Raw genomic sequence first — 25261 nt, 5'->3', positions numbered from 1 at the left:
CTGCATCCACAGCAGGAGGAATAGTGACAGGAGGGGCAGGGGGGTGGTTTGTAGGTTGTCAGTGGGCTCAGTTGGGTGGGAGATAGCAGGGGAAAGCCCAGGAGCACTGAGTGCCATGTGCTTTCTAAATAAAGGCTCTTACATGCTTGGTGTTACCCCTTGGCTCTGGTTGTGAACACGGGGATGGGATAGGCAAGAAAGTGGTTGTGGGGGACAGCTGCCAGGCTTGGAGATGGCTGGCAGTCAAGGAGGGTCCTTCTGTCTCTTGGCTCCTGCACTTGGTTCAGCCCAGTGAGTGTGCATTTACCCCCAGAGATTAGCTCCCAGCAGTTTGGCCCTGTACACGGTGAAGACTTCTGGTAAGAAGAGATACCTTGTGCCAGAGCCAAATCTTCAGCCCTCTATGAAGGCTTATACCCCACAGCCACCTCAACAGCTAGTCTCCTTGGCCTGTGTGAAGCTGTGCAGTGGATTTGGTAACCATTCCCCATCCACCCTCTTGCACTAGCCCTGACTTGAGCTACCACTGGAGAAGGCAGCAGGAGGCCTGAGCTCACCCTGGGGTTTTAATCCCAGACTGCTCTGCTGCTTTCCCTAATTCCAGGCAATGGATGGTGAGACAAGGCTGGGGGTGAAGAACCTGGTTCCTCCACTTACACTCCAAGGAGGCCAGGCAGGGAGCTAGCCCTGCCATCTCATGGCCTCCCTGTTCCATCTAGACCTGGCTTTTTGGAAGCCAACCTGGGTAAGCAGCAGCCCCCAGCCCGAAAGGACCCAGGGAGGGAAGGTGTGTCCCCAGCACAGGCAGCTTCCAGGAGACCTTTTGAGCCCAGAGCTGGGGCCAGGGTGGTGCCAGGGTGCCCCAGCTGGGCCCCACTGTGTGACAGGCACTGTGCAGGCAGTGGGGCTGTTAGAGGAAACTCTTATTAACAATTAACTCAATTAACAGAGGAGTAGCTGGAGGGGATGTTGGTGAAGGGAGAGGGAGCTGCTTCCACCTCCACAGGTGCTGCCAACCAACTCTGCTGTGAGGGGGGTGCGTGGGTAGGGCCACTGAGGGCCCAGCAGCAGCAGGACTGGGGTGCAGAGTTCTGCCCACAGACCCCAGGTCAGGAGAGGATTGAAGCTGTCCCAAGTGCAGTAGTACCACAGGCACCCCACAAGGGCTGCACTCACTTGGTTAAAGGGAAGCCACAAGAATTCCAGTTGCTCTTGGCAGTTCTCCATCAGGAAACCAACTAGGGAAAGACAAGAATGTGATGGCAGTATTGCCATAAGACAAAGGGACAGAACCTGGTGTGCTGGGAGCTGGCAGTGCATCTGTGCATTTGGACAAGCTCCAGCCACTCTCTGCCCACGCTCCTCAAGTCCTTCCTGGAGCAGAGGGGCATTCAGGCCTGACCAGGGCAAAGGTGGTAGTGGGGAAAAAAAACACATTGTGCCACCCCAGAAGTGTCAGACTGCATGCCCCAAAGCGTCCCTCCATCCTCTGCATGCCAAGCTTCTTCCCCTCCTCTGTCCATAAGTCAGCACAACAATGCTGCCTGCAGCATGTGAGCAGAGAGCACAGCAACCCTCTCATCGCAGGCAGCACCGAAAGGGTCTCCAGAAGGCAGCAGTGAGGTCTATGGTGGCCCAGGGAGGCTGTGCTACCCAATCCCCACCGACTGCAGGCAGCATGCCCACCCTTCCCAGTATGGCCTCAGGGAAACAAGAACACTCTTCCCACCCTCTTCCTCCACCTGGTCACTGTGGAACACCAGCCTGTGCCCTACCCTCCATTTTCCAAGGAGGATTTACCACCCAAGCCCACCAAAGAAAGATCATCACCAGTTTATGGTTGGATATCTTTAATGTTCAAGACACATCATGGAGACCTGAGGAAGAAAAGAAAGAACCAGCAATATGAACTGCCCAACCTTCCCACTGCAAGGCACATGCATTAACCCAGGCTGGGTGCCTGGCTCACCCCCCAGTTTCAGCCAAGCACCAGTCAGAGCAGGACTTAGCCCAGCTGGCTTGCCGGAGCAGCTCTTTCCCTCTCCCAGTGTTATGGGGCAGTACTGCAGCACACCAGCTAGCCTGATCCTCCTGCTCCACACTGCACCCTACCAGACCCTTTCTCTGCCAGGAAGCTGGCTCAGGGCTGGGTATGGAGCCTGCCTGTGGGAACAAGCCACAGGCCCGCAGAGATTTAAGATCAATCCAGAGGACATCTGTGTTTAGCAGGGCTGCCTCAAAAACCTGCAAGCCATCACACCACAAATTAGACAGGTGTTCCCTAGTACCCACTGCTTCCCATGGACATCCCTAGCTTTTCCAGTCTGGAAGAGAACACTCCCTGCCAAATTCTTCCAGAGAAGCTGACAAGTTTTTCAAGTGACTTAGTTTATAGCATGGAAATGCAACAGCATGTGACACAGAGCCACAACTCAGGAGGCTTCCTGCTCTTCACATGCTGGCATTTCAGCACTACAATCCCACACAGGGATGGACTAGCAGCCAGAGAGGATCCTGGAAAGTTTTCTCTGCCCATGGGCTGTTTGCTCCAGACACAGCAGCCTCAAGTCTGCAGCTGGAAGTGTTACAGAAAAGGCAGAAAGCTCTCCCATACTGCATGCATCCTACACCAGCAGGCAGTGCACTGCCTGCCACACTTAATGGCTCAGGCTCATCTCTGGAGAGCAGAGGGCATTTAATCTTAACATTCTTTTGTTGGGAGAAAACATAACCAGGATTCACTGCTGTGAGAGGTGAGGGCTTGGCTCCTGCGCACACCACTGCCAGCCAGGCCCAGCAAATCCAGTGCAAAGTAAAGCAGATGAAGTCTTTGGCACCCTCAGAGTTCAACACCATGAAGCTTCACTCACTCCATGTAGTGAACAGAAGAACAGGCAGAAGCTCTGAGAGACAGTCCTTAGTTCTCAAAACTCTTCAATACTTAAATAGGCAAATACTCTCATGTGCAAATGACGCTCAGAAGGCTGTAAAACACAAGTACTGCCACTTAGTGCTCAGAAGTGTGCCACACCCAGCCACCACAGCCTGGGTGGGATGGCCCTGTGCAATGTCCATGGCAAGCCCTAGCCAGGACAAGCTGCTCTGAACACAGAAGTGCTTTGGGCAGCACCTCCAGGCAATGTCACACGCTGACAGGACATGAGCCACCACAGGGGCCCAGCTTTCATCTTTCCAGGCTGATGAAAGGGCAGTGATGCAGTTTGGAGCTAAACATTCCTAAAACTCCCCAACCATGGACTAACAAGTGTGAGAGCACAGGGGTGCCAGGTGTTGGACTGACAGAAAAACCACACAGAGCCATAGCTCAGCACTGATGGAGAGCAACCCCCATGAACACACAGCGCACACAAACACCACTGACAGCTGTTTAATCTCTGCTGTGGCTTAGAACAGGCACGTGGCTCCCACCAAGGTCAGACAGCAGTGCCAATGGAAGGGGCATGTCAGAGTCCAGAGAGTCCATGAACCGAGTTTACCTGCCAGGCACTGCGCCTGCTGAGCTGCAAGCTCATGCTGGCAGAGGGGGTACACTGCAGCCTGGGCCCCCCACACCCCATCTGTAAGGTCGCACAGGCAGCAGAGGCACGTCGAAGCCTGTGGAGCAGAGCCCACATGCGGTATCCAGTGGTCACACCAGCAGAGGTCACATCACAGCCAAGGAACTCTCTGCCAGTTGCACTTCACGTGTGAAGATCAGGCCAGCAGAGGGGCACAGCCACGGAGCTGAGCCCACACACGGCGCTGGCCGGTTGTGTGCTGTCGCTGAAGGTCACACTGAGACACATCTCGGTCTAAGACGCAGAGCTTAACACACGGAGCCCACCGGTCGCGTACCGTGTCTGAAGGTCACACCGGCAGAGGGGAAACGTCACAGCCTGACAAGCAGACCCTGCACAATGTGCCTGCCAGCTGTGTGGGTGCCCACTGGTGACACGCCATCCCCTGGCAGCAGGGCAGCAAGGTGGGCGCCCCAGTGACCGCACAGCCCCGCTGTCACTTTAAGCCGTAAAGGATGGCAAAAGCCAGGACAAAGACGACTCCGACCGAGGTCTCTGCGAGCAGCCGAAGGCGTCCCTGGGTCGCCGCCTGCTCCCGGCGGAGGCGCAGCTGCTCCCGCCGCGCCCGCAGCACTTGCTCCCGCTCCAGCTGCTCCCCGTAGTGCGCCCGGTAGAACGCGTCAAAGTTGAAGGGCGGCGGGACGGGCCCACGGGAAGCCGCGGGAGGCGCTCGGGGCGGCGGCGAGCTGGCGGCGGCCGGCCGGCCCGAGGGCTTGGGGGCGTCACGCAGGTCCTCGTCGCTGAGGAGGCCGCGGTCGTACTTTCGGCGCAGGGCAGCGCTGCCCAGCACCCGGTAAGCCTCGCTAATGGCGGCGAAACGCGTGGCGGCGGCGGCGCTGCCGGCGTTGCGGTCGGGGTGGTACCGGAACGACTGCTCGTAGTACGCCGTCTTGATCTGCGCCGCCGTCGCCGTAGAAGGGACGCCCAGCACCTCGTACAGGTCGCGGCGCACCCGCGAAGCTCCGCCGCCGGCCGTCTGCCCGCCGCGGGACGGCGTAAAAGAAAAGCCGGGCCGCGGAGCCCACGGGGCGGCGGGCAGGAGGCGCCGGAGGCGGCCGAGCGCTGCCGGCTCCATGGCGCCGCCTCAGCGCGCGCCCGCCGCCATCCTCGGGCGCGCCCGGCTCGGGCCGGCGGCGCCGCGCGCTGACGTCACGCGGCGGCATGGCGAGCAGCGGGCGGCGGCCTGAGCACCGCGGGCCCCCGGAGCTGGTGAGCGGCGCGGCGGGAGGGGGCGAGCCGGCCCGGCCCTGCCCCGGGTGTCCCGCGCCTCACCGCTTTCGCCTCTCTCTCTCTCTCGTTGCAGTTCTACGATGAGGCCGAGGCGCGGAAGTACACGCAGAAGTACGGCGGGGCCATGGCTGCGGGACCATGGCTGCGGGACCGGGAGGGGTCCTGCCGTGACGCGGCGGGGGGGCGGCGGGGGTGCCTCGTCATGGGGGGACAGCGAGGGAGCTCGCCGGGGGGAGGCAGCTGGGGGGGTGGTGGTGGTGGTGGGTGTCCTGCCATGAGGCCTGAGGAGGGCTGGCCCCGCCATGTGGCGGTGAGGAGGGTCCTGGCGTGAGGCTAAGGAGGGGGTGAAACCCGCCCGTGAGGCGGTGGTGGTAGGGAGGGTCCTGTCGTGAGGCTGAGGGGTGAAACCCGCCCGTGAGGCGGTGGTGGTAGGGAGGGTCCTGTGGTGAGGCTGAGGAGGGGGTGAAACCCGCCCGTGAGGCGGTGGTGGTAGGGAGGGTCCTGTCGTGAGGCTAAGGAGGGGGTGAAACCCGCCCGTGAGGCGGTGGTGGTAGGGAGGGTCCTGTGGTGAGGCTGAGGAGGGGGTGAAACCCGCCCGTGAGGCGGTGGCAGGGGTTGCCGCCTGCCGCCCATGGTCCCCTGGCCGTGCCTTGCAGCTCCCGGGTGGTGGAGATCCAGTCGCAGATGTCGGAGCGAGCTGTGGAGCTGCTGGGATTGCCTGAGGACCGGCCGTGCCTCCTGCTGGATGTGGGGTGAGCGGGGTCCTGCCTCACTTCGTGGCACACGGGGCGGCTGGGCGGCTGAGGGTCCCGGGGCTCTTTAGCTTGGAAAGGGGGAGACTGAGAGGGGATCCTACCAATGCATGTAAATATCTAAAGGGTGGCAGACAGGAGGATGGGGCTGGGCTCTTCTCAGTGGTGCCCAGGACAAGGGGCATCAGGCACAAATTGCAACCCAGGAGGTCTCACTCAAATGTAAGGAAAAAGATTCTTTGCTGTGAGCTTGCCAGAGCGTTGGAGCAGGCTGCCCAGAAGGGTCGTGGAGTCTTCTCTGGAGACTTTGAAACCCCATCTGGACATGTTCCTGTGCAGCCTGCCCTAGGTGAACCTGCTTTAACATGGGGGTTAGACTAGAGTATCTCCAGAGGTCCCTTCCAACCCTCACTATTCTGTAATTCAGTGGCTGTGGCCCTGAGCTGGGTGGGTCCTGGGGAGCAGAGCACATCCATGCCCCATGGCATTGGTGTCTCTCTGTTGTGGGCTGCTGTAGTGTTGTGGCTAGCTGGTGTCACCCTCAGACCAGCTCTGTGATCTCTGTGACTTCCCCTCTTCCTTCCTTAAGCTGTGGCTCTGGGCTGAGTGGGGATTACATCTCTGAAGAGGGTCACTACTGGATTGGCATGGACATCAGCTCAGCCATGCTGGGTAAGCAGGCCCTCCTTCTCTACCACCTCACCTCACAGCTGGTCCCCAAAGGTGTGAGCTGGTTGCCTGAGCTGTGCTCTGTTTTGTGCAGATGTGGCTGTGGAGAGGGAGGCGGAAGGAGACCTTCTCCTTGCAGATGTGGGTCATGGCATTCCCTTCAGGCCTGGCACCTTTGATGGCTGTATCAGGTGAGTGTGAACATAAGCAGTGTCTCTTGATGCTCCACACACCTGCATGGTCTGTACAGCACACGTGGGCTGCGTATGGTGTGTAGCAGATGAACACAGCTGTCCTCACCAGTTGCTCTCTTTGCTCCATGCAACTTGATTCCACTTCTCTGAGTTTCTGGGTGGCAGAAACAGCTTCTGGCAGCTGTTTCCTAAGTGGTGCTTGTCTCTTTTGTGTGCTGGTGAGCTAGGAGGTTTATTGAAGTAAGTTGAAGATACTGTCAGGAGGGTTGAGACCCGCTCCAAGGAGGGGAAAGAAGAAAGTGTGTCTGTACCATTGCTCAGCTGCAAGGTTGGATGAAAGGTTTGTTGGGTGGCTTTGGGATGAAGAGTTAGGTGATGGGAAGAGAAACACTTTTCTGCTTAGAGAATCCTTCAGAGAGGAGCAGGAGCTGTGTGTTGCTGATCATAGAATTGTCATAGTTGGAAAAGACCTCTAAGGTCACTGAGTCCAACCATCAGCCTAACACCACCGTGGCTCTTACACCGTGACAAGAGTGCTCTGTTTGGGTTTATTCATTGGCAGAGGCCACAGTTAAACACAGGTTACTTCAGCATCTGGCCTAAAGGGGAGGCTTGGTGATTCTCCTGTGCTTGAGTAACTACTGTGCCCTGTTGGGTTTGGGCATAGTGAGTCTGCAGAGGGAGGCTTCTACGTGGTGAAAATTAAATCATTTCCCTGAAGCCCAGCGTGTGCTTAGTGCTGGAAGTAAGCTCAGAGGGAGGTTACAGTGCTGGAAGTAAGCTGAGAGGAAGCTCTCTGAAAGAATCAATGGCTCAGTGTCCCAAGGGTCTTTTTTTTCCTTCCTCAGTATTTCTGCAGTGCAGTGGCTTTGTAACGCTGACAAGAAATCACACAGCCCACCAAAGCGCCTCTATCGATTCTTCTCCACTCTTTATACTGCCCTGGTAAGTGTCATGCTCTCCCAGTCAGGCGTCTGCATGATTTTACATCCTCTCTGGTGCATTTAGCAGGGTGTTTCAAGTCAGGTATGTTGAGTAGAGGATGCTCTGCTAGGAAGACCTGGCAGGACCCCCCTGTTTCTCTGTTTCTTTGCCTGCCCATGTGATGCCTGCTGTTACCCCTGTGCCTTGCTGCACTGCAGAGGAGCTGGCTCTGCCACCCCTGGGAGAGTTCTCAGGGAGGTGGGCCCTGGTGTCTGGGCATGGAATGACTTGGAGGGGTTTCCTGCACTGAGACAGGTTTGTGACTGACTTTATTTCCTGTAGGTCCGAGGATCCCGAGCCGTCCTGCAGCTGTACCCTGAGAACTCAGAACAGGTACAGGACAGCAGTCAGTGGGGAAGAGGCTGTGTCCTCTGCTGAATGGGGCTCTTCCATTGTGTTTCACATTGGGTCTGTGTCTCTGCCCCTCTTGCCATCTGTAAAGCTCTTTAAGAACCCCCCCAAAATTTGTAAGGAGAATGCCCTGTGCAATTTCTGTGGCTTCCCAGGTTGTCTTGGGCTGAGCCTTAAAGAAACTGGCAGGACACCATCTCAATCTCCCATCCTGGATTTTCCCCTGCCTGGGTGATTTGAAGACTGGCCTGTAGCAGCCAGCACTGCACCAACTCCCCAGGGCTGGAAAATCCAGCCCAGTATCCCTCTCCTAGAGAGTCTGCTGTATCAATTGACCCAGGGTAGGCTCAGAAGCAGGAAGAACCCAATAAAGGCAGGGGACTGGTGTCCAAATGGTGTCCAGATGCAGAACAAGGACCTTGATGCAGAATTCAGTGAGCAGGAATGACCCATCTTTGACATGCACAGTTAGCTGTGGTGGAGCTGAGGTCTCCTGAGCATTGCTGGGGGGTGACCACTAAATAATTTCTGCACATGGTTTGTTTTGCAGCTGGAGCTCATCACAGCCCAAGCCATGAGAGCTGGCTTTACTGGGGGAATGGTGGTAGATTACCCCAACAGTGCCAAAGCCAAGAAGTGAGTCCTCTGTGTGTGTTTGGGGTGAGGCCTGGGCTTAGCAATGTTTGTTGGTTTGGGTTATTTTCTGTCCAGATTGCTCTCTCTCCCCTGATAACAGTCCTGGACAGAGGGTACAGCATAGGTCTGACTTTGTGATAAACTCAGCTTGCTTGGGGACTGGGAATTGCAAACTGAATCACAGTTTCATGCTCCTTATTCTTGTTTCAGGTTCTTTCTCTGTCTCTTTGTTGGGACATCTGGCACGTTACCAAAGGTGAGGAGCTCTGCAAGGCCCCAGAGTTGCCTTCCTGTTTGCTGGCTGATGTGGGAGAGCTGAGTGAGAGCAGGAGCCAGGCAGCAACTCTTGTGCAGATCTGACTTCAGTTGGACATTTTGCTGTCAGTCTCACCAACATTTGCTCTCCCTGAGATCTGGTTTCTTTGCCACAGTTTCTGGAAGACTAGTTTGTTCCTGCTCCAGTCCTTCCTCTTGCAGAGCCTTGGCTTCCCCTTAATTTAGATGCCAGAGGAGAGCCAAACTTCCCCATTTTGCTTTTCAGGGCCTTGGTACTGAGAGTGCTGCTGAAGAGATGCACCAGGCAAAGTTCACCAATGAGAGGTATGTAGGGGGTGAAGCTGCAGGTTCTCCAGGAGCAAGGAGCGTGGGCAGTGCATGGGCTGGGGTTTGCTGACAGGATCACAGCACTGCTGTGTGACAAGTGACTGAAAGGAGGAGACTGGGAGGGCCCTTGGCAGCCCACATGGCCCCCTTGATGGGCCCCAGGCACAGGGAGCAGAATGGGTTAGTTTGAGAGCTTTGCTGTGGTGTCATGAGGCTGTTGCTGCTTACCTCAGAGCTACAGCTGAGAACTGTCTGAAGTGCACTTTCTGTCTGGCACTTGGCTTTCCAGCTCAGTGCTGTGGGTCAGTGGTGATGGGAGGAGGCATGTGGGCAGTGCTGGTGACAGCAGAGATGGCTGATTCTCTGGGGGGAGGCAGACTGCTGTGCCTCAAGCCTAGTGTTCCCTTTCTTTGCTTAGCTGTGGCCTGGGGGGTTTCTCCTGCTGGCCAGGTCTCCACCCATGGCAGTGGTGCAGGAAGCAGCCTCTCTTGCAGCCAGTGGGAGAGACAGAAACCAACCAACCAGAGGAAAGTCGTCATGGCTGCCTGGAGCTTGTGGCTGCCATGTTTTCCTGCCTCTGACACTGCTGTTCTGTGCTCATGTAGGCCAAGAGATACTTGGTATTGGAGGGCAAGAGCAGAACTTGGTGGGAAGCCAGAGGCTCTATCTGCTTTGTTTGAAGTGCAGCAGATAAGGGGAAGGTGGTTGTGCTTGAGCTCATGCTCCCCCAGGATCCCAGAGCCCAGCTGCTGTGTCAGCCATGACAAGGGGTGCTGGCCTGCTGCAGCCATGGCTCAGAGCTGGGGGCAGCCTCCTCCTGCTGGACTGTTTGCCTGCCCCAGTGCTGGCTGAGCCTCTTTCATCCTGGGGGTGCTTGGAGGGGTAGCTGCTGGTTTCATAAGGCAGTGTGGTGCCCAGTTCTGGGTTGCTTCCTTGCGGGCAGAAGACTGGCCCTCACCTCAGTGCCCCTGCAGCTGCTGTCTGCTCTCTCGGCAGGGCGCGCTTCAGAAACGCCAAGGGCAAGTCTGTGAAGAAGAGCAGGGACTGGATCCTGGAGAAGAAGGAGCGCAGGCGGCGACAGGGCAGGTGAGTTCAGCTGGTCCTGCCTCAGCTGAGGCTGACTCTGCTGGCCTGGCCTGCTGCCATCAGCCCTCCTGCCCTGTGCTCAGCTGCTCTCTGCTGCTCTCCGCAGGGAGGTGCGAGCAGACACCAAATACACAGGCCGGAAGCGCCGCCCTCGCTTCTGAGCTGCTCTGCACACCGCTGCCCAGCAAGGTGGTGTGGTGGTCCTTCCAGCAAGCCTCCTGTGGATGGCACAGATGGACACCTCAGGCCTGGGACTGGCCAGTGTGCTTCTGGAAGGTGTAAACTGGCTCAGCTGCTGCCCAACAACGAAGCTCCCAGCCCTGTTTTCCTGGTGAAGGTAGAGTGGCAGCCAGTGCACTGGCCACTTGGTGTCTGCAATGCCTTTGCTTATTTTCCTGTGACTGCTGTGAGCCACCTGGAGCTCCAGGTGAGCCAGAACATTATGTTCAACCTCCTCACTAAACAGTCAACGAGTCAGAAGCCTTGCTGTGTCCTGCCCTCAGCACAGCAGAGCACAGAGGTGGTAATGTAGCACCTGGTTCCATGCCAGCTTCCCCTCTGCCTGTAGGCAGGAGGCAGACAGCACAAAGGTGTGTGGCCCAGGAGGGCAGACCTTCCTGCTGGCAGAGGTGGTGGTATTCCCTTGGTGGTTGGTCCTGTGAGTGCTGCACACCAGACCCACCCTGTATATGTTCACAGGGGCCTGGGTGTTGTCTACACCCCAGCCCTGCTTCCCCAGGTGCCTCCTCCCTTCCCCTGAAACAGTGAGGTGCCAGCTAGAGCTTTACAGTTACAAATGTTTATTCTACATAAAAATTCCACAAAATGGGAAGCTGTTTTGCACCCAAAGCTTTGGGAGAAGAAAGGGAGGCTAGCAGAGGGGGGGTGGGGGAAGGTGGAGGAGAAAAGTGGCAACATACAGTGTCATCCAGCCCAGTGAGACAGAGCAAGCCAGGGTCAAGATCCACATAGAAAACAAGGACACTTAGCTCACAGTACAGCAACAGTAACAACTCCACGGGGGGAGTGGGGAGGGGGCTGGGAAAGCCTTCAAGTACATTAATTACAAAAGAAACAATCCCCAGTTCAAGTGCAAGCTGTGCGTGCCCCACGCTGCTCCTGGAATACTGCAGCGCCAGGCTCCTGGCGCCGGGAGGGCAGGTGGCACTTGGAACAGGGGCGGTGGAACCCGAGGGACAAAGCAGTCTGAGGGTGGCAGGGGACTGGGGAGAACTGGGGAGGGGGAAGGGCTGGAAAGAAAAAAAGTGAAATGTTCTTCCCAAAGCACAACCACAGGTTTGGTGATCGGGTCTGTACATGCAACGACAGATAGGTACAAAGGAACTGCAGGGGCTTCCCATAGTGCAGGGGGAATTATTGCACCAAAACACCCTCCCCTCGCTGCGAGGACAGTGTGAGCCTGCCTGGGGGGCAGCAGTGGCAGCCTGCTCCTCGGCCTCCCTCGTGTCACAGCCTGGCACCGCCGCTGCCCGCAGCACCTCCGGCACAGGGCAGAGTCAGCGACTGCGGCCCCGGCTGGCTCCTGCTGCTGGGGGGCTGCTGGCGCCGATGGGACCAGCGGAGGAGGAGCAAGCGCCACAATCCCACCAGTGCTGTTCTGGGCCTTGTGCCTTGACAGGGGTGGGCCACAGCCCTGATGGGGCGTGAGCTTGTGCCACAAACAAACCCAACAACAACAGAAAAGACATCTTGTGTTAGCAGTGGGCATGGCTGCAGGGTGGGAGCCTGAGAGGAGCCTTTGCTGCCTGCCAGCCCAGCAGCAGCCCTGCCAGCCCAGCAGCAGCCCTGCCAGCCCAGCAGCAGCCCTGCCAGCAGTGTTATTGCTTCCCAGAGGAGGGGGCCTGGTCTTCTTGCTGGCTCAGCAGAGCAGAGCACAGACTGGATGGCAGGGAGCTGCACAGGGGCAGGAGCAGTAGACACTTGCACCATCACCTCCAGCTCCTTTTCCTGTTGCCAAAGCCTCTCTACATGCCTGCCTGGAGGGGGTGCTCCAGAGCCGGCCTGCTCCTGCTTGCAGGGTTCCTGGTGCCCCACGCCCTTTGCACAGAGAGGCTGCAGTGCTGTGGCTCACATCAATCATGGGACTGAAACAAAAGGGCTCTGGTCGGCTGTTCCCATGGCCACACCCGCTGGGGGCCTGGGACCAGGCTGGACATGCCTCCCAAGGGCAGCTGAATGCAGCCAGGGGTTGTCTTTTGGGACCTCGGGTAACAGTGGCAGGGAAACATCCATGTCTGGGCAGAGCTGCACCTGGGGAAGGCAGCACTATGTCTTCAGCCCTGCTGCCTTTCACCCCCTGCCCACCACACACTGGGCCAGCACTTGTGTGGCAGCACCCAGCCAGGGTGGAGCAGCCCCCCTCCACCTGGTGGGAGCAGGGAGGTGACATGCTGCCTGCAGCTGGAGTACTTGCTGCCATCAGTGCCCTCTTTATGCTACCAGCATCTGGACCTATGCCAGTCTGTGCCTGTCAGCTCAGCCCCAGGTGCCCACCCTGCTCTGGGCTGTTCTGTGGTGCTTTGGCATGTTCATGGGCCAGCTGGAGCCTTGGAGTCTCCAGAGGAATGTGAGGACAGAATCCTGCCCTCCAGCCTGAGGAAAACAGGGCCATGGCAACACAGGGCTCCTCCAGCAGGCTCAGGTCACCCCACAGTGGTAGTATACAAATGGTGTGACAGGGCACCCAGGTGCTCCCACAGCATGCCACCAAGTGCAGGTGCCTCACTGGACAGCCCAAGGGATGAACAGGCAGAAGGGCACTGTGCAAGGAGGAGGGGGCAGGGGCAGGCAGATGCCAAGAGGTGGCAGAGAGCTGGAGAGAGCAGTCAGGCAGTGCCCTGCTGAGGAGCTGGTAGGATAAAGGAGGAAGGCTGGTGCTCCTAGCTTGCAGGGGTGGATGCAATACGGGCTGCTCCTGGGACCACGACAGGAGGAAGCCCAACTGCCTCCAACCCCCAGCTGTGGGTGCCTACCTGGAGAAGTGAGGCTGGAAGCAGCCCTGCTCGCTGCTGGGGGCTGTGGGCGTCAGAACCAACCCCCAGCTCCACTGGCCAGAGCCCAGGCCTGGGGACAGTAGGAGGCAAGGCCACCCTGTGCTGGGCTGAGAACAGAACAATGAGGCTTTGGTGCAGGGCAAGCAGCCAGTGACACAAGCTGGCCTTAAAGTACCTCTGCCCTCCTGCCCTGCCAGGCCAGCATCAGGGTGCAGCACAGGCCCTCAAGTGGCCTGTCCCCCTCCCCACACAACTGTGATGACCCCAAGCAGTAGCTCCTCATCCCACACAGCTCCATCAGGCACCCACCACCAGCAGCGACACGTCCAGCCCCTGGCACCCACACCTGGGCAAGGGCTTGCCTAGGGAGGGGGCAGCCCTGCCCTTGGCAGAGTGGCAGAGCCCTGGGCGAGGAGGGAGGGAGGCAGGGCCTGGGAGAGAGCACCCCTGGGGAAGGGCCCCGTGAGAGAAGCAGCCCAGGGAAAGGTGTTTGCAAGCACAGATGCGGCTGGACAGACAGGAGAGCTCTGGCTGGAGGTGACGGGGCAGCCGGAGGAGGTTGGCTGAGCGCTGTACTCCCAAGCACCCCTCCACCGGCCCCTCAGCCGCCACTAACCCGGCACGGGAGGAGCAGGCAGCACCCAAGAGCACCTGTGTCCCACCCTGGCCCCATCCAGCTGCCCAGGCCGGAGCAGTGATGAGAGCTTGGGTTCCCCTCCTCGGGTCCCCCTCGGGCCCATCACCGTCCCCCCCCGCCCCCTGCCCGCGCCCCGGGGCCGGCGCTCCCTCCACACAGACGCACCGCACCGCACACACAGCGTCACAAACAACCATGCATTAGAAACTGAAATGCTGCTGGGAGGCTCCGGGGCTGGGCGGCCGGCGCCGGCCTGGCTGCGGCCCCGCGGCACGCACGGCTCCGTCCATCGCACGCCAACAGTCCCGAGGGATGAGGCTAGCCGAAGATCCCGCCGAAGGTGGAGGCGATGACGATGCCCAGGATCACGCAGCAGATAATGATCATGATCTTCTTCTGCTCGCGGTGAGGGACACAGCAGCGTGGCAGGGAGAAAGGGGAGAGGGGAGCGTGAGTGGGCTGGCCATGAGAGCTGGGGGGTGTGGGCTCTTAAGCAGCACTGTGGAGGACAGAGGGGCTTCTGGTAGCCCTGGGGCAGGGATGGGCACCCCGGTCTAGCTTTAGCCCCAGGCTGGCTCTGCTGAGCTGGTGGTTCCCAAGTCAGTGAGCTGATACAAGACCAGATGAGGAGACTGGGAGAGGCAGCTGGCACTGCGCTCAGCACCAGTGCTGGACCATGCCTCTGTTCTGCTCTGTTTCGGCAAGAGGCGTGGCTCTCACACAGAATCCACCCTGCCCCTTTTCCTGCCTCCAAGCAGCACCACTGCCCCATGCCCCACCCTCAGCATTCAGCCTATGCCAGGGAGCTCTCCCTCAGCTGGTGCCAGCAGCAGGACCTGCACTGCACCCAGGGGTGTGGGGTAAAGCAGTGCCCAGGCACCCGCCAGGCTGTGCCACGCTGCCTGCTCCTCTAAGCAGGCAGTAGGGTGGGCAGGAGTGCCAGGCAGTGGCCTGCCCCCGGGTTAGAGGTGTCAGCAGCATGGGCAGGGGATGCCAGGCCCCAGGCAGGGCCACGACTCACCCGTCTGGCTTTGCTCTGGTACTTCACCGCCTTTTTGGTGTCCGACACTGCCCGCTCCACGTAGTCCACCGAGTGCTCCACGTTGTACTCGATGCGGTCGATCATCTCGCCCTGCAGAGGGGGGCACAGCCCGCGCGCCCGTGCGTGGACCTAAGCTCCTTCCTGCTCTGCTGCTGCCCAGCACCGTCTGGATGTCACCCTGCCCAGCAGCCCTGCAGGGCACAGACAAGGACTGTGAGTTGCCTGCGGGCACTGGGTGCCCCCGAGGTGCCCTGGGATGGGGGCTCCAGACCACAGGCTCTGGTGCAGAGGGCTCAGACCTCTGCATATCCCACAGGGAGGCAAGCAAAGGGTCAAGGCAGATCTCCAGCCCAGTCCTGGCCTGAAGGCTACCCTGTCTGGTATCTCAGGTGACACCAAAGCCACAAAGGATTGACACCATGCTGCATGCTGCTGAAACTGCAGGCAGGACAGGGGAGCAAGGACAGCACCAGCAGAGCCACGCTCCCAAACCCATGCACATGCTGGAATGGCTGCTCTGATCCACACGAGCACCTGGCTGGAGAGAATGGGCTGCTGGGACTACAGAGCCTTCTGCCCTGCTCTGTCCCCCCAGCTGCAGGAGTGGGATGAGGATGGAGTCCCCCCCTGCAGACATGGATGTTGCCCCCTGACTGGGGTGAGTGTCTCCAGTCTGTCCACCTCCTTTGTCCTTATCCTGACTGCACAGTGAGGCAGCCAGGTCCTGCAGCAGCTGGAGAGAGAGCCTGACAGTTGATGTGACCAACAGAGTTGGCAGGGGTGGGTGGCTTGAAGCCCAGTGCCCTCCCACATGGCACAGAGGGAATTTGGGCTGCAGAGGCAGGGGTTACAGCCAGCAGCTCTGCTTGTTTCTGTCTACTGCAGAGCATGGGGAGGATGAGCCCTGCAAACCCAGGGGTGCTCTGCTGTTAACCCCTCCAAAGCAGCAGGCTCCCTGCTGCTCCCTGCCCTGCCTAAAGCTGCTGCTTCTCCTTCCCACCCTTGCCATGCTCGTACCAGCAGCTTGAAGCCTCCCACCCTGCACAGGGTGCTGGCATAGTCTATCCCTTACAGCAAGGCAGGGACCTGCAAATTTCCCATGCCTGTCCCCCAAAACTGAGCACCAACACAGCCATACCATGGCCACCCTCACCTGTCTGCCACGGGCAGGCCCAAAGCACCATGCAGGAGCTGCAGACATGCAGGGTGCAGCCATGCAGAGCAGAGCATGCAGCACTGTTGGGGCTTTACCTGCCACTGATGTCTCCTCAGGCCATGGCAGCATGGCAGGCAAGAAGGGGGGTGAGCAGAGACCCCAGAGCGTGTGCCCAGCTGGAGGCACAGCCAAGGGTGGCCTGGCAGGGCCACTGAGGCTGGGGGCACCCTGAACTCACCTGGAGCTCGATGCTCTGAGGGAAATCTCTGCTTGCATAGCAGCCACCCACTGCCCTCCTCCAGAGCCCATCACCAAACCTCCTGCCCCAGGCACACAGCAGCCCCCAGCTCCGGGGTGCAGAGCAAGGTGGCTCTGGTCCCAGGGGGCCCAGCTCAGCTCCAGTGGGAGCCACACCAGTCCCAGATGCAGTTTTTCCCCTCAGCACCCACCCAGGCAGGGCACTGGCAGCAGCCCCATCACCTTGCGAGGTCCCCAGGGGAGCTGGCCACCAGGCCACAGTGTCTCCCTACCTGGCTCTCCACCAGCATGGCCATGTCCATGAACATGTCATGCAGCTCCCGGATGCTGTTCTCCAGTTTGATGATCTCACTGTGCCGTGTCTCAATCTCATTCAGTGCCTGCTTGGTGATGTTTGAGTCCATAATGATCTGCAAGAGGAAAGGGCCACTGAGCATTGTCCTGGCTCTCAGATGCCAGGATGAGGCTCACCAAGAGAGCCCCAAACCCCCTCCAGCCACCCCACCCAGGCAGTTGGCAGCAAACCTCCACCCTCTGGCCAGGAGACAGTCCCTGCTCAGGCAGCATGCTCAGGCCAAGCCTGAGCACCCAGCTCCCACCTCCTGCTTGGGCTGTGCTCATCATTCCTGTGACTGCATGCCTACCAGCCAGTCCCTCTAGGACAAGGGCTTGGCTCAGCTTTAGCCTGTGCTTGTGCTTACCCCAGAAGAGAAGATGGCTGGGTTGCCACTCTCCAGCATGTCCTCCAGCTCCTCGCTGGTGGTGGTCCTGCCAGCTGCAAGAGACACAGCACAGGTCAGCTAGGAGCCCTCTGTCCACAGCCCTGCTGCAGTGCTCTGCACTGCCACTGTGACATCTCCCAGGAGTGCCCTGGGCAGTCTGAGGGGCTGATATCCCACAGCCTGGCTCTGGGCCAGCCCTGCACCCCTCTTTTTAGGGGTGTCAAGCTGCCAGCTTGGCCAAGGCCACCCAGGCCCATCTGTCCACCACCTCCTGGTTGCCCCATTCCCCTGTTGCAGAGCATGGTAAAAGCTGCAGCAAGGTGAAGGATGAGAGCAAAGGCATTGCATGGATTAACACCCAGCCAGCACAGGCTTGGCCAAAGGCCATAGCTGGTCAGGAGGAGCTTGCTTTAATGCTGAGCCAAAGCTTGAGGCCCAGAAGCTGCATCTCGCCCACGCTGTCCAGCACAACTCTTGCCAAAGTCATATACCCAACCTGCAGGACCCCAGAGGACTGCCCAGGGAGTCCACTGCCTTCTGGCCAGGTTTCCTGCTTTGAAAGGCTGTCATTAGCTCCTCAACAGCAATCAAATCAGATGAAAGTGTGCTAGATGTTGATCTGCTGCCCACATCACCATGGAGCTGTACTGCACAGGCACAAGTGGGAAGGAAAGGATGGAGTCACTGCAAGGGGGAGGGAAGAGCCTGGGGAAAAACCTCTGCCCTGAAACTTGAGAACATTCTGGAAAATTGTGAGAGGTGGACCTCTGCCACCCCAGAGAGTGCCAGAGTACACCTGCCTCTTACTTGGTGTCCCTAGAAATCAAAGTTGCCTGGGATGAAGCAGCTCTGCCAAGGAGCAAAGCAGCAACAGCATCACTGGGAGATGCAGCACGGAGGGAGAAACTCAGCCCTGAGCTCGCAAGGAGGGCACAGTGAGAGGCAATGCACAGGTCATGGTGCAGCAGGGCTATCAGAGGCAGAAACATGAAGCCAGCAAGGAGAATTTCCACAGTCCTTGGCCCTGGGATGCCCAGCTGGATGGAGTAACCATCCCCATGGGCCAGCTCCCAGGGGATGAGGCAAGAGCAGCTCCATCAGGGCATGCAGGACCCTGGGGAAGCTCTCAGGGAAGCTTCCAGTGTCACAGCTCACACTCATCACCCAGCTGCTGCCAGTTTGCCCAGTTCTGCATGCCAGACACTCTATAAATAGAGAAGACTTTAGGCACCTGGGGGCTGGAGCAGTCAAACTCACCATGGCTGAGCTCATTGCATGGCTCTGCCATGCTCCTGTGGCTGCAGCACCCATTCCTCCTGCAGCAGCAGGAGGCAGCAACAGCCAGGGCTCAGGCTGGAACCACCAAGGACAGACACCTTCCCAAGACTGGGATCTGCTGCCAGGATCTGCCTGTCAAGCTCTCACTAGGTACAAATCCACTCAGCTCATGGAGGGATGGATCCTGCTTCCCCCATCCACCCGTGGAGTGTAGAGGTAACAAGCATGAGACTCACCCCCCTTGGCCATTCCACAGCTCAGGCAGGTCTAGCACTGCCTGCAGTGGTGTTGGGATGAGCAGATTGCAGCCTGCCCACCACGTTACAAACTGCCACCCACTACCCTCACCCTCAGGAGCCCTTCTGCCCAGCTGGAGGAGGCTGCAGGAGCCAACTTCCAGCACTGTGTAGGCATTAGGGCTACAAAGATTCTGACAGGACTGGAGCCTCTCTCTTACAAGGAGAGGCTGAGAGACCTGGGGCTGTTGAGCCTGGGGAAGAGAAAACTAAGAGGAGATCTCAATGCTCATCACTATCTAAAGGTGCAGCTCAAGAGGATGGGGCCAGACTTCCCCATACTGCCCAGTGACAGGACAAGGGGCAGTGAGCACAAACTGGAATCCAGGAGGTTCCACCTGAACATGAGGAGAAAATTCCCTGCTGTGAGGGTGCTGGAGCCCTGAACCAGGCTGCCCAGAGGTTGTGGAGTCTCCTCCTCTGAGAGACTCCAGACTCACCTGGACATTGCAATCCTGCACAACCAGCTCTGGGTGAGCAGAGGGGTTGGGGGCTAGATGATCTCCAGAAGTCCCTTTCAACCCATGCTGGGATTCTGGGATTTTCACTCAATGAGGCACTTGTAGCTCAGATAAATCCTGTGCAAGGGTCACAGGGATCCTCATTCAGCCCATTTCAGCACTGGGGGCTCCAGGACCACCTAGGGCTGCCTGGAGGAGCCACCAGGGTCAGAGCACTCCCTAGACTCTCGTGGGTAGCTTGGGATGCATCCACAGGTTGCCTTCCTGCACACCAGTTAACCTGGTGTCACACGGGGGGGGGGGGGGGGGGGGGCTGATGAATTCCTGCAGTGCCTTTGGAGCTGGCAGATGCTTTATTTTTGGCTCCTTGGTCTCACACATAACAAAACTGTTCATAAAAACAAGCAGCTTCTTCAAAGCTGCACACCCACCACAGAAAGCTCCTCTCCAAGCTTCAACTCCAGTTTCTCTGGGAGTGAAACCTCACTAGATTGAAGATGTCACATCTCAGAATGGACAACACAGAGGGGAAAAAGCGAGGGAGCGACACCTCCCACCACAGACAGCACAGAGGCTCAGCAGTGGGGAACACAGCTCCCAGCAGCTGCTGTGGAGATATTGCTGGGGGGAGGCATGGGCCAGCCAGAGAGGATCTGTCCTGCCAGCACCAACCCCAGGAGGTGCACATCCTGTGATCCCTTCATGGCATGTGTGATCCCAGCGGGTTTGGGAGCAGAGCGAGTAAGGGAGGGTGAGGGCAGCAATTGAGGCTGGGGCTGAAGCAGCAGGAGAGCAGAGGACATCCACTGCATCATGCTCAGCACGTGCTGGACAGGCAGGGGTGACCATAAGGGTCACTGAGGCACAAGCCCTGGTGCACACAGACACAGAGGTGCCCACACAAGGAGAAGGGGCAGATCCCGAGGGCTGCGGGGGGTCCCAGAGGGTAGCTATCGCCTGGGGCAGTGGCTCTACATCACCATTTCTTCTGTGGCTGTCCTAATTCCAGAGCAAGAAGCAGATGTGATTAGGATGGAGAAGCTCACTGGGCACTGGGGAGCATCCCCAGAGCAGCTGAGAAGTCTCTGCTCTCATCCTTTCAAGACCTGAGTGATTTACTGTCTTGCTGTCAGAGCTCCCGGCGCTTTCTATCTTTGGATTCATCAGCTCAAAACAAGAGCTGAGGATTTCACAGAGCTTTGTGCAGTCACCACATCCCAGCTGGGCTCCATTCAAAACAGCCTCTGCAGGAGCCTCCAGAGCAGCAGGGACTGAAGGTGGCCAGGATAAGCAGAGCCCTCTGCCCAGGAAGCACTCCTGATGAAACCCCCATTAGCTTGTTGCTTTTGATCAGCCTTTTTGCCAGGAGACATTTTCCACTGCCCTGGCAGGGAACCAGCATTTGCAAAGCACTGAGCACAGGGCTGTGGACCCTCCCAGCACAGACCCCATCCTGCATCTGCTCCACACCTCCACCCTGAAGGAAAAGCAGGTCCCTCCCCATCACCAGCTCAGACACTGCCCCTGCACCCAACTACTGCGCCACTCTGAGTCCTGGGCAGCCTTTTCCTCACCCCCCATCAGTGCTCTGTCAGGCACTGGCAGCCCAGCAGGAGGGACAGAGCAAAGAGAAAGATCATTTCCTTTATCTCCATAATTTAAGCAGGGTGGCAGAGTCTTTCCAAAATCCAGGAGCAGAAAAAACAAGAAGAGGAAGGCTCCTTTCAGGTCTGCAGATAATGAGGGACCTGGGCTCAGCCCTTTCAGATCCTCTCCTCTGATGGAAGGCAGACACAGGGACACCTCCAATTCCAATTTACATCACAAGCCAGCCCCGTGGCTGGGCATCACCTGGAGAATGACGTTGGGTGACAAATGAGTCAGCTGGAGCAGTGGCACTCTCCTCATCCTGCCTCACACAGCTCTTGCTGAGCCTCGTGTCACTCACCCTCTCCATTCAGCCACTGTGGAACACTTCCATTGTTATTACACATCCTAAAAACTAATCTTAACAAAGGCTTGCATGGCCAGGACTCCTTCCAGCCCTGCACAGAAACCCCACTGGCCACCAGATTACCCAGCATCTGCCAGCTCATGGACATTCCCACAGGTGACCATCAAGGACACCATCCTTGATTTCCTACCTGATTATTCACACTGAGCTGTGATAGGGAAGACAAAAATCCATTTGTTTGTGAGATTAAAAACCCCTGCACTGGGATCCAGGCTCTTTCATTTGGAGCACAAAAGCCCCTGGCAGCTCTCTGACAAGGAGACTCTTTGCAGAACTCTCTTTTCATCTCCACAGGCTCTGACTTCTCCCTGGCTTGCTCATCCCCCTAATTGCAGTGGTGCTATGGTTCTTCTTTGCTGGGAGATGACCACCTTCCTCTGAAACCAACCAGGTATCACCAAGTGCCCAGAAGAATCACTAGGAGAGCAGGTTTAGGGGGACAGGCAGGATCAGACTTCTCCTAGGCAATGTGCTCTGCTGGTGACAGCCTTGGAAGGGTCACCTGAAACCCACCTCTGGCCAGAAGACACCACTCTTGCTGCTAACAGCCACCAGGGTCCTGGGTCTGGGGAGATGCCTGGAGCAGCCTCATGCTCCTCCTGAGGCAAGGAAAACTGCTGGGAGCAGCAAGTGGCCTTGTCTCCAGATCTCTCTGCTCTGGTTTTGTATTTAGTTCAGCTCACCCATGAGGAAAAGCAGCCAGAGGAAAGGCAAGGAAGGCACAGGAGCCAGGAGCTCCCAGTAGCTCCCTGGAATTCAACACTAGCTGCAAACAAGGTGGAAGTTTCTCTCCCTCTGCTCTCTGCACTCACTGTGCAGCATCTAAGAACATCTGAGGGGAGTTTCTGAGCATTGCTTTGCAGTTTGACACTGGAACACAAGGTACCACCACACGTCTGCCTTCTCTGGCAGCTGCTCCTGGTAGCTTCCACCGGTGTGTGTGCAGCCCCCATGAACCCCTGGGCTGAGGGAGCGGGGGTTGTTCAGCCTGGAGAAGAGGAGGCTGAGTGGAGACCATCTTGCTGTCTACAGCTCCCTGAGAGGTTGTAGAGAGGTGACGGCCAGCCTCTTCTTCAGGTAACAAGGGATTAGGAGCAGAGGAAGTTGTGACAGGGGAGGTTTAGATTGGATATTAGGAAACATTTCTTCACTGAAAGGGCAACAAAGAAGGGAAGGAGTTTGGAGCACAGCCCTATGAGGAGAGGCTGAGGGAGCTGAGGTTGCTTAGCCTGGAGAAGAGGAGGCTCAGAGGAGACCTTATTACTCTCTCCAACTCCCTGAAGGGAGGTTGTAGCCAGGAGGGGGTTGGTCTCTTCTCCCAGGCAACCAGCACCAGAACAAGAGGACACAGTCTCAAGCTGCACCAAGAGAGGTTTAGGCTGGATGTTAGGAAGAAGTTCTTCATAGAAAGAGAGATTGGCCATTGGAATGTGCTGCCCAGGGAGGTGGTGGAGTCACCATCACTGGAGGTGTTTAGGAAGAGACTGGATGGGGTGCTTGGTGCCATGGTTTAGTTGATTAGATGGTGTTGGCTGATAGGTTGGACTTGATGATCTCAAAGGTCTCTTCCAACCTGGTCTGGTCTATTCTATTCTAATTCCTATTCCATCCCATCCCTATCCTATCCTATCCTATCCTATCCTATCCTATCCTATCCTATCCTATCCTATCCTATCCTATCCTATCCTATCCTATCCTATCCTATCCTATCCTATCCCTATCCTATCCCTATCCTATTCCATTCCATTCTATTCATCAGGCACTGGAACAGGCTGTCCAGAATGGTGATGGAGTCACCACCCCTGGAGGTGTTTAAAAGCCATTTGGATGAGGGACATGGTCTGACAGTTGTGTACAGGGGGATGTTAGGCTGCGGTTGGACTCGGTTATGGTTGGACTTGATCACCTTAAGGTCTTTTCCAATCAGACTATTCTGTGATTTTCAGAGCTCTGCTCCAGTGAGAACCAGTGTAGGATGTGTCCCCACCCAGCTGTGTTTCCCCTCCAGGCTGACTCACTGATCTCCAGCTGCCTCTGGATCCTGCCCTTGCAGCGCTCCCGGTAGTCGGTCTGCGTGGCGTTGTACTCCGACATCACCTCCACGAACTTGCGCGACAGCGTCGAGTGCTGCGGGGGGAGAGGAAGAGACAGTCAGGCTGAGGGCTCTGTGGGAGGCAGACAGCTGCCACCCCTGTGATGGAATCACTGACTGGTTTGGTTGGAAAAGATCTCTAAGATCCTCCAGTCCAACCCTTAACTCAGCACCGCTGCAGTGATGTTGCCCTGGAGCCTTTCCTTCTCCAGGCTGCACAACCCCAACTCTCTCTCTCAGTCTTTCTCCATAGCAGAGGGGGTCAGGTCCTCAGACCATTGTGGTGGCCTCCTCTGGGTCTGCCAGTGTAATGCAGAATCTCTGCAGGGTCAGATGCTTCTGGAGCACCTCTCAAGGTCTTTAGGCAGTGGGGGAGCAGTGCAATGCAGCATCTCTGCAGGGTCAGATGCCCCTGGAGCACCTCTCAAGGTCTTTAGGCAGTGGGGGGAGCAGTGCAATGCAGCATCTCTGCAGGGTCAGATGCCCCTGGAGCACCTCTCAAGGTGTTTAGGCAAGAGGGGAGCAGTGCAATGCAGCATCTCTGCAGGGTCAGATGCCCCTGGAGCACCTCTCAAGGTGTTTAGGCAAGAGGGGAGCAGTGCAATGCGGCATCTCTGCAGGGTCAGATGCCCCTGGAGCACCTCTCAAGGTCTTTAGGCAGTGGGGGAGCAGTGCAATGCAGCATCTCTGCAGGGTTAGATGCCCCTGGAGCACCTCTCAAGGTGTTTAGGCAAGAGGGGAGCAGTGCAATGCAGCATCTCTGCAGGGTCAGATGTCCCTGGTGCACACTGCAGCTCAGATGTTCCTCTACCAGGGGCTGATACACCCAGAGCAGCCCCATCCAACACACCTCTACCTCCAGAAGACAGCACTGGAGACATCTTGAATACCTGTGTTTGCTTTGCAGCTATTCCAAGCAAGCAGCAGCTCAGTATTTATGGCAGAGGCTCAGTTCAGCTTCCTCCTCTGCTGGCAAAACTCACACAGAAGTCTGCCCCAGGCAGCCCCAGCAGGCAGCCGCTGCTCAAGAGGCGCCTGACCCAAAGCAAGGTCAAAACAGCTCCTGAGCATCATGGCTTGAAATCCAGCAAAGAGCTCCCATGCCACCCAAGCAGCTCCTCTTCTGCCTCTTCAAAACTCTTTTCCTAAAATCCACTTCAGCCTCATTCAGCTGGAAAGCATCAACATATGCTGATCTAGTGGGAGGTGTCCCTGCCCATGGCAGGGGGGTGGGAACTGGCTGATCTTTGAGGTCTCTTCCAACCCTGACAATTCTGTGATCTGCAGCCCACTGTAGCCTGGGTGTGGAGTTGCAAACCCTTCCTGCTCATCAGCGCACCACAGCACACCTCTGAGGCTCAGGAAGTTATTTAACTCGGTGTTTATTTTGCCAGATTGTTATTTTATGTCCCCACAGGCACCCCACATGTCTACAAAATGCACTGGAGTTCTGAGGGAATGCTGAGAGTCCTGTGAAATGGGCTGGAAAAAGGAAAAAAAGTAGTGTTGCAAATGGCTTTCTGTCATTAGCTGAAGCTACCTGAATGTTGCAAGTAAATACAAAGCATATCAGAAGGGACCTTGCATTTGAAAACCACCTTAAAAAGAACTATTCACTGAAGCGAGGAAAATGGGCTTGTTCCACCCAGGGCCCACCCAGGGCCAGCAACTCTTCACTCCCCAGATGAGGAGAAAGCAGCCCAGCTTTTGGAACCACCAAGCTGGATTTCCAAAGAGCTGATACAGCTCTGAGCACCCACAGGGGGCTTTGAAACCTCCCCCAAGCATACACTGAAATCCAGGAGGTCTCATTGCTGGCTACAATGACCCCCAAGAAGCTGGAGCTAGACACTTCTTGGAGGGGCACTGGGGAAAAGGGGGACAGAGGTTTTCAGTTAAATATTAAGGGGGAAAGAAAATCATCCTAAAGGTGGCCAGACACTGGACTGGGACCTAGAGGACCCATGGAATGATGCCTGTGGCACTGCCATCCATCTGGATACTAAGAACAAGGCCACGAGCAACCTGATGAGGCCGGCACTGCTCTGTGGCAGAGGCTGGGATCCCCTGAACTCCCTCCTCATCATGTGCTGTGATCCCTCAAGAAGGAACAAACCTGGGTGCCAGATTTCTAGCTGGGCTGTTTCCTGTCCTTGGATGGGCAGGAGCCCAAGGGAAGATCATCACACACAGCCCATGCCAGCTGCA

At 57.4% G+C, this 25261-nt stretch overlaps 3 protein-coding genes across 4 annotated transcripts in view; 1 reads left to right on the top strand and 2 right to left on the bottom strand.

Moving 5' to 3' along the window:
• Positions 1-1833: 1833 nt before the first annotated feature.
• Positions 1834-4717, bottom strand: DNAJC30 (DnaJ heat shock protein family (Hsp40) member C30). The gene has a single exon (XM_068154507.1). The coding sequence runs from the start codon at positions 4651-4653 to the stop codon at positions 4015-4017; it is 639 nt and encodes a 212-aa protein (XP_068010608.1). The 5' UTR covers positions 4654-4717; the 3' UTR covers positions 1834-4014.
• Positions 4706-11063, top strand: BUD23 (BUD23 rRNA methyltransferase and ribosome maturation factor). Its single transcript, XM_068154506.1, has 12 exons — positions 4706-4787; positions 4882-4919; positions 5465-5560; positions 6150-6232; positions 6324-6420; positions 7272-7368; positions 7690-7740; positions 8309-8394; positions 8605-8650; positions 8936-8994; positions 9994-10083; positions 10190-11063. The coding sequence occupies exons 1-12, from the start codon at positions 4740-4742 to the stop codon at positions 10242-10244; spliced, it is 846 nt and encodes a 281-aa protein (XP_068010607.1). The 5' UTR covers positions 4706-4739; the 3' UTR covers positions 10245-11063.
• The window catches only part of STX1A (syntaxin 1A), a 64315-nt gene continuing 49920 nt past the window's right edge, over positions 10867-25261 (bottom strand). The window contains exons 6-10 of one of the 2 annotated variants that reach the window (XM_068154504.1): positions 22980-23088; positions 16892-16965; positions 16463-16600; positions 14756-14866; positions 10867-14130 (exon numbers count right to left, since the gene is read on the bottom strand). In XM_068154504.1, the coding sequence (XP_068010605.1) occupies positions 14053-14130; positions 14756-14866; positions 16463-16600; positions 16892-16965; positions 22980-23088 (510 nt within the window). In that variant the 3' untranslated portion in view covers positions 10867-14052. Of the gene's footprint in view, positions 14131-14755; positions 14867-14886; positions 14968-16462; positions 16601-16891; positions 16966-22979; positions 23089-25261 lie in introns of those variants that run through there. The other variant, XM_068154505.1, reaches the window with a different exon arrangement.

Source organism: Melanerpes formicivorus, unplaced genomic scaffold (genome assembly GCF_026170545.1).
Source record: "Melanerpes formicivorus ecotype bairdi unplaced genomic scaffold, bMelFor1.0.p_v2 SCAF_29, whole genome shotgun sequence".
Lineage (NCBI taxonomy): Eukaryota > Metazoa > Chordata > Aves > Piciformes > Picidae > Melanerpes > Melanerpes formicivorus.
Note: the sequence above shows the minus strand (reverse complement) of the source record. Positions and strands in the feature narration are given on the sequence as shown.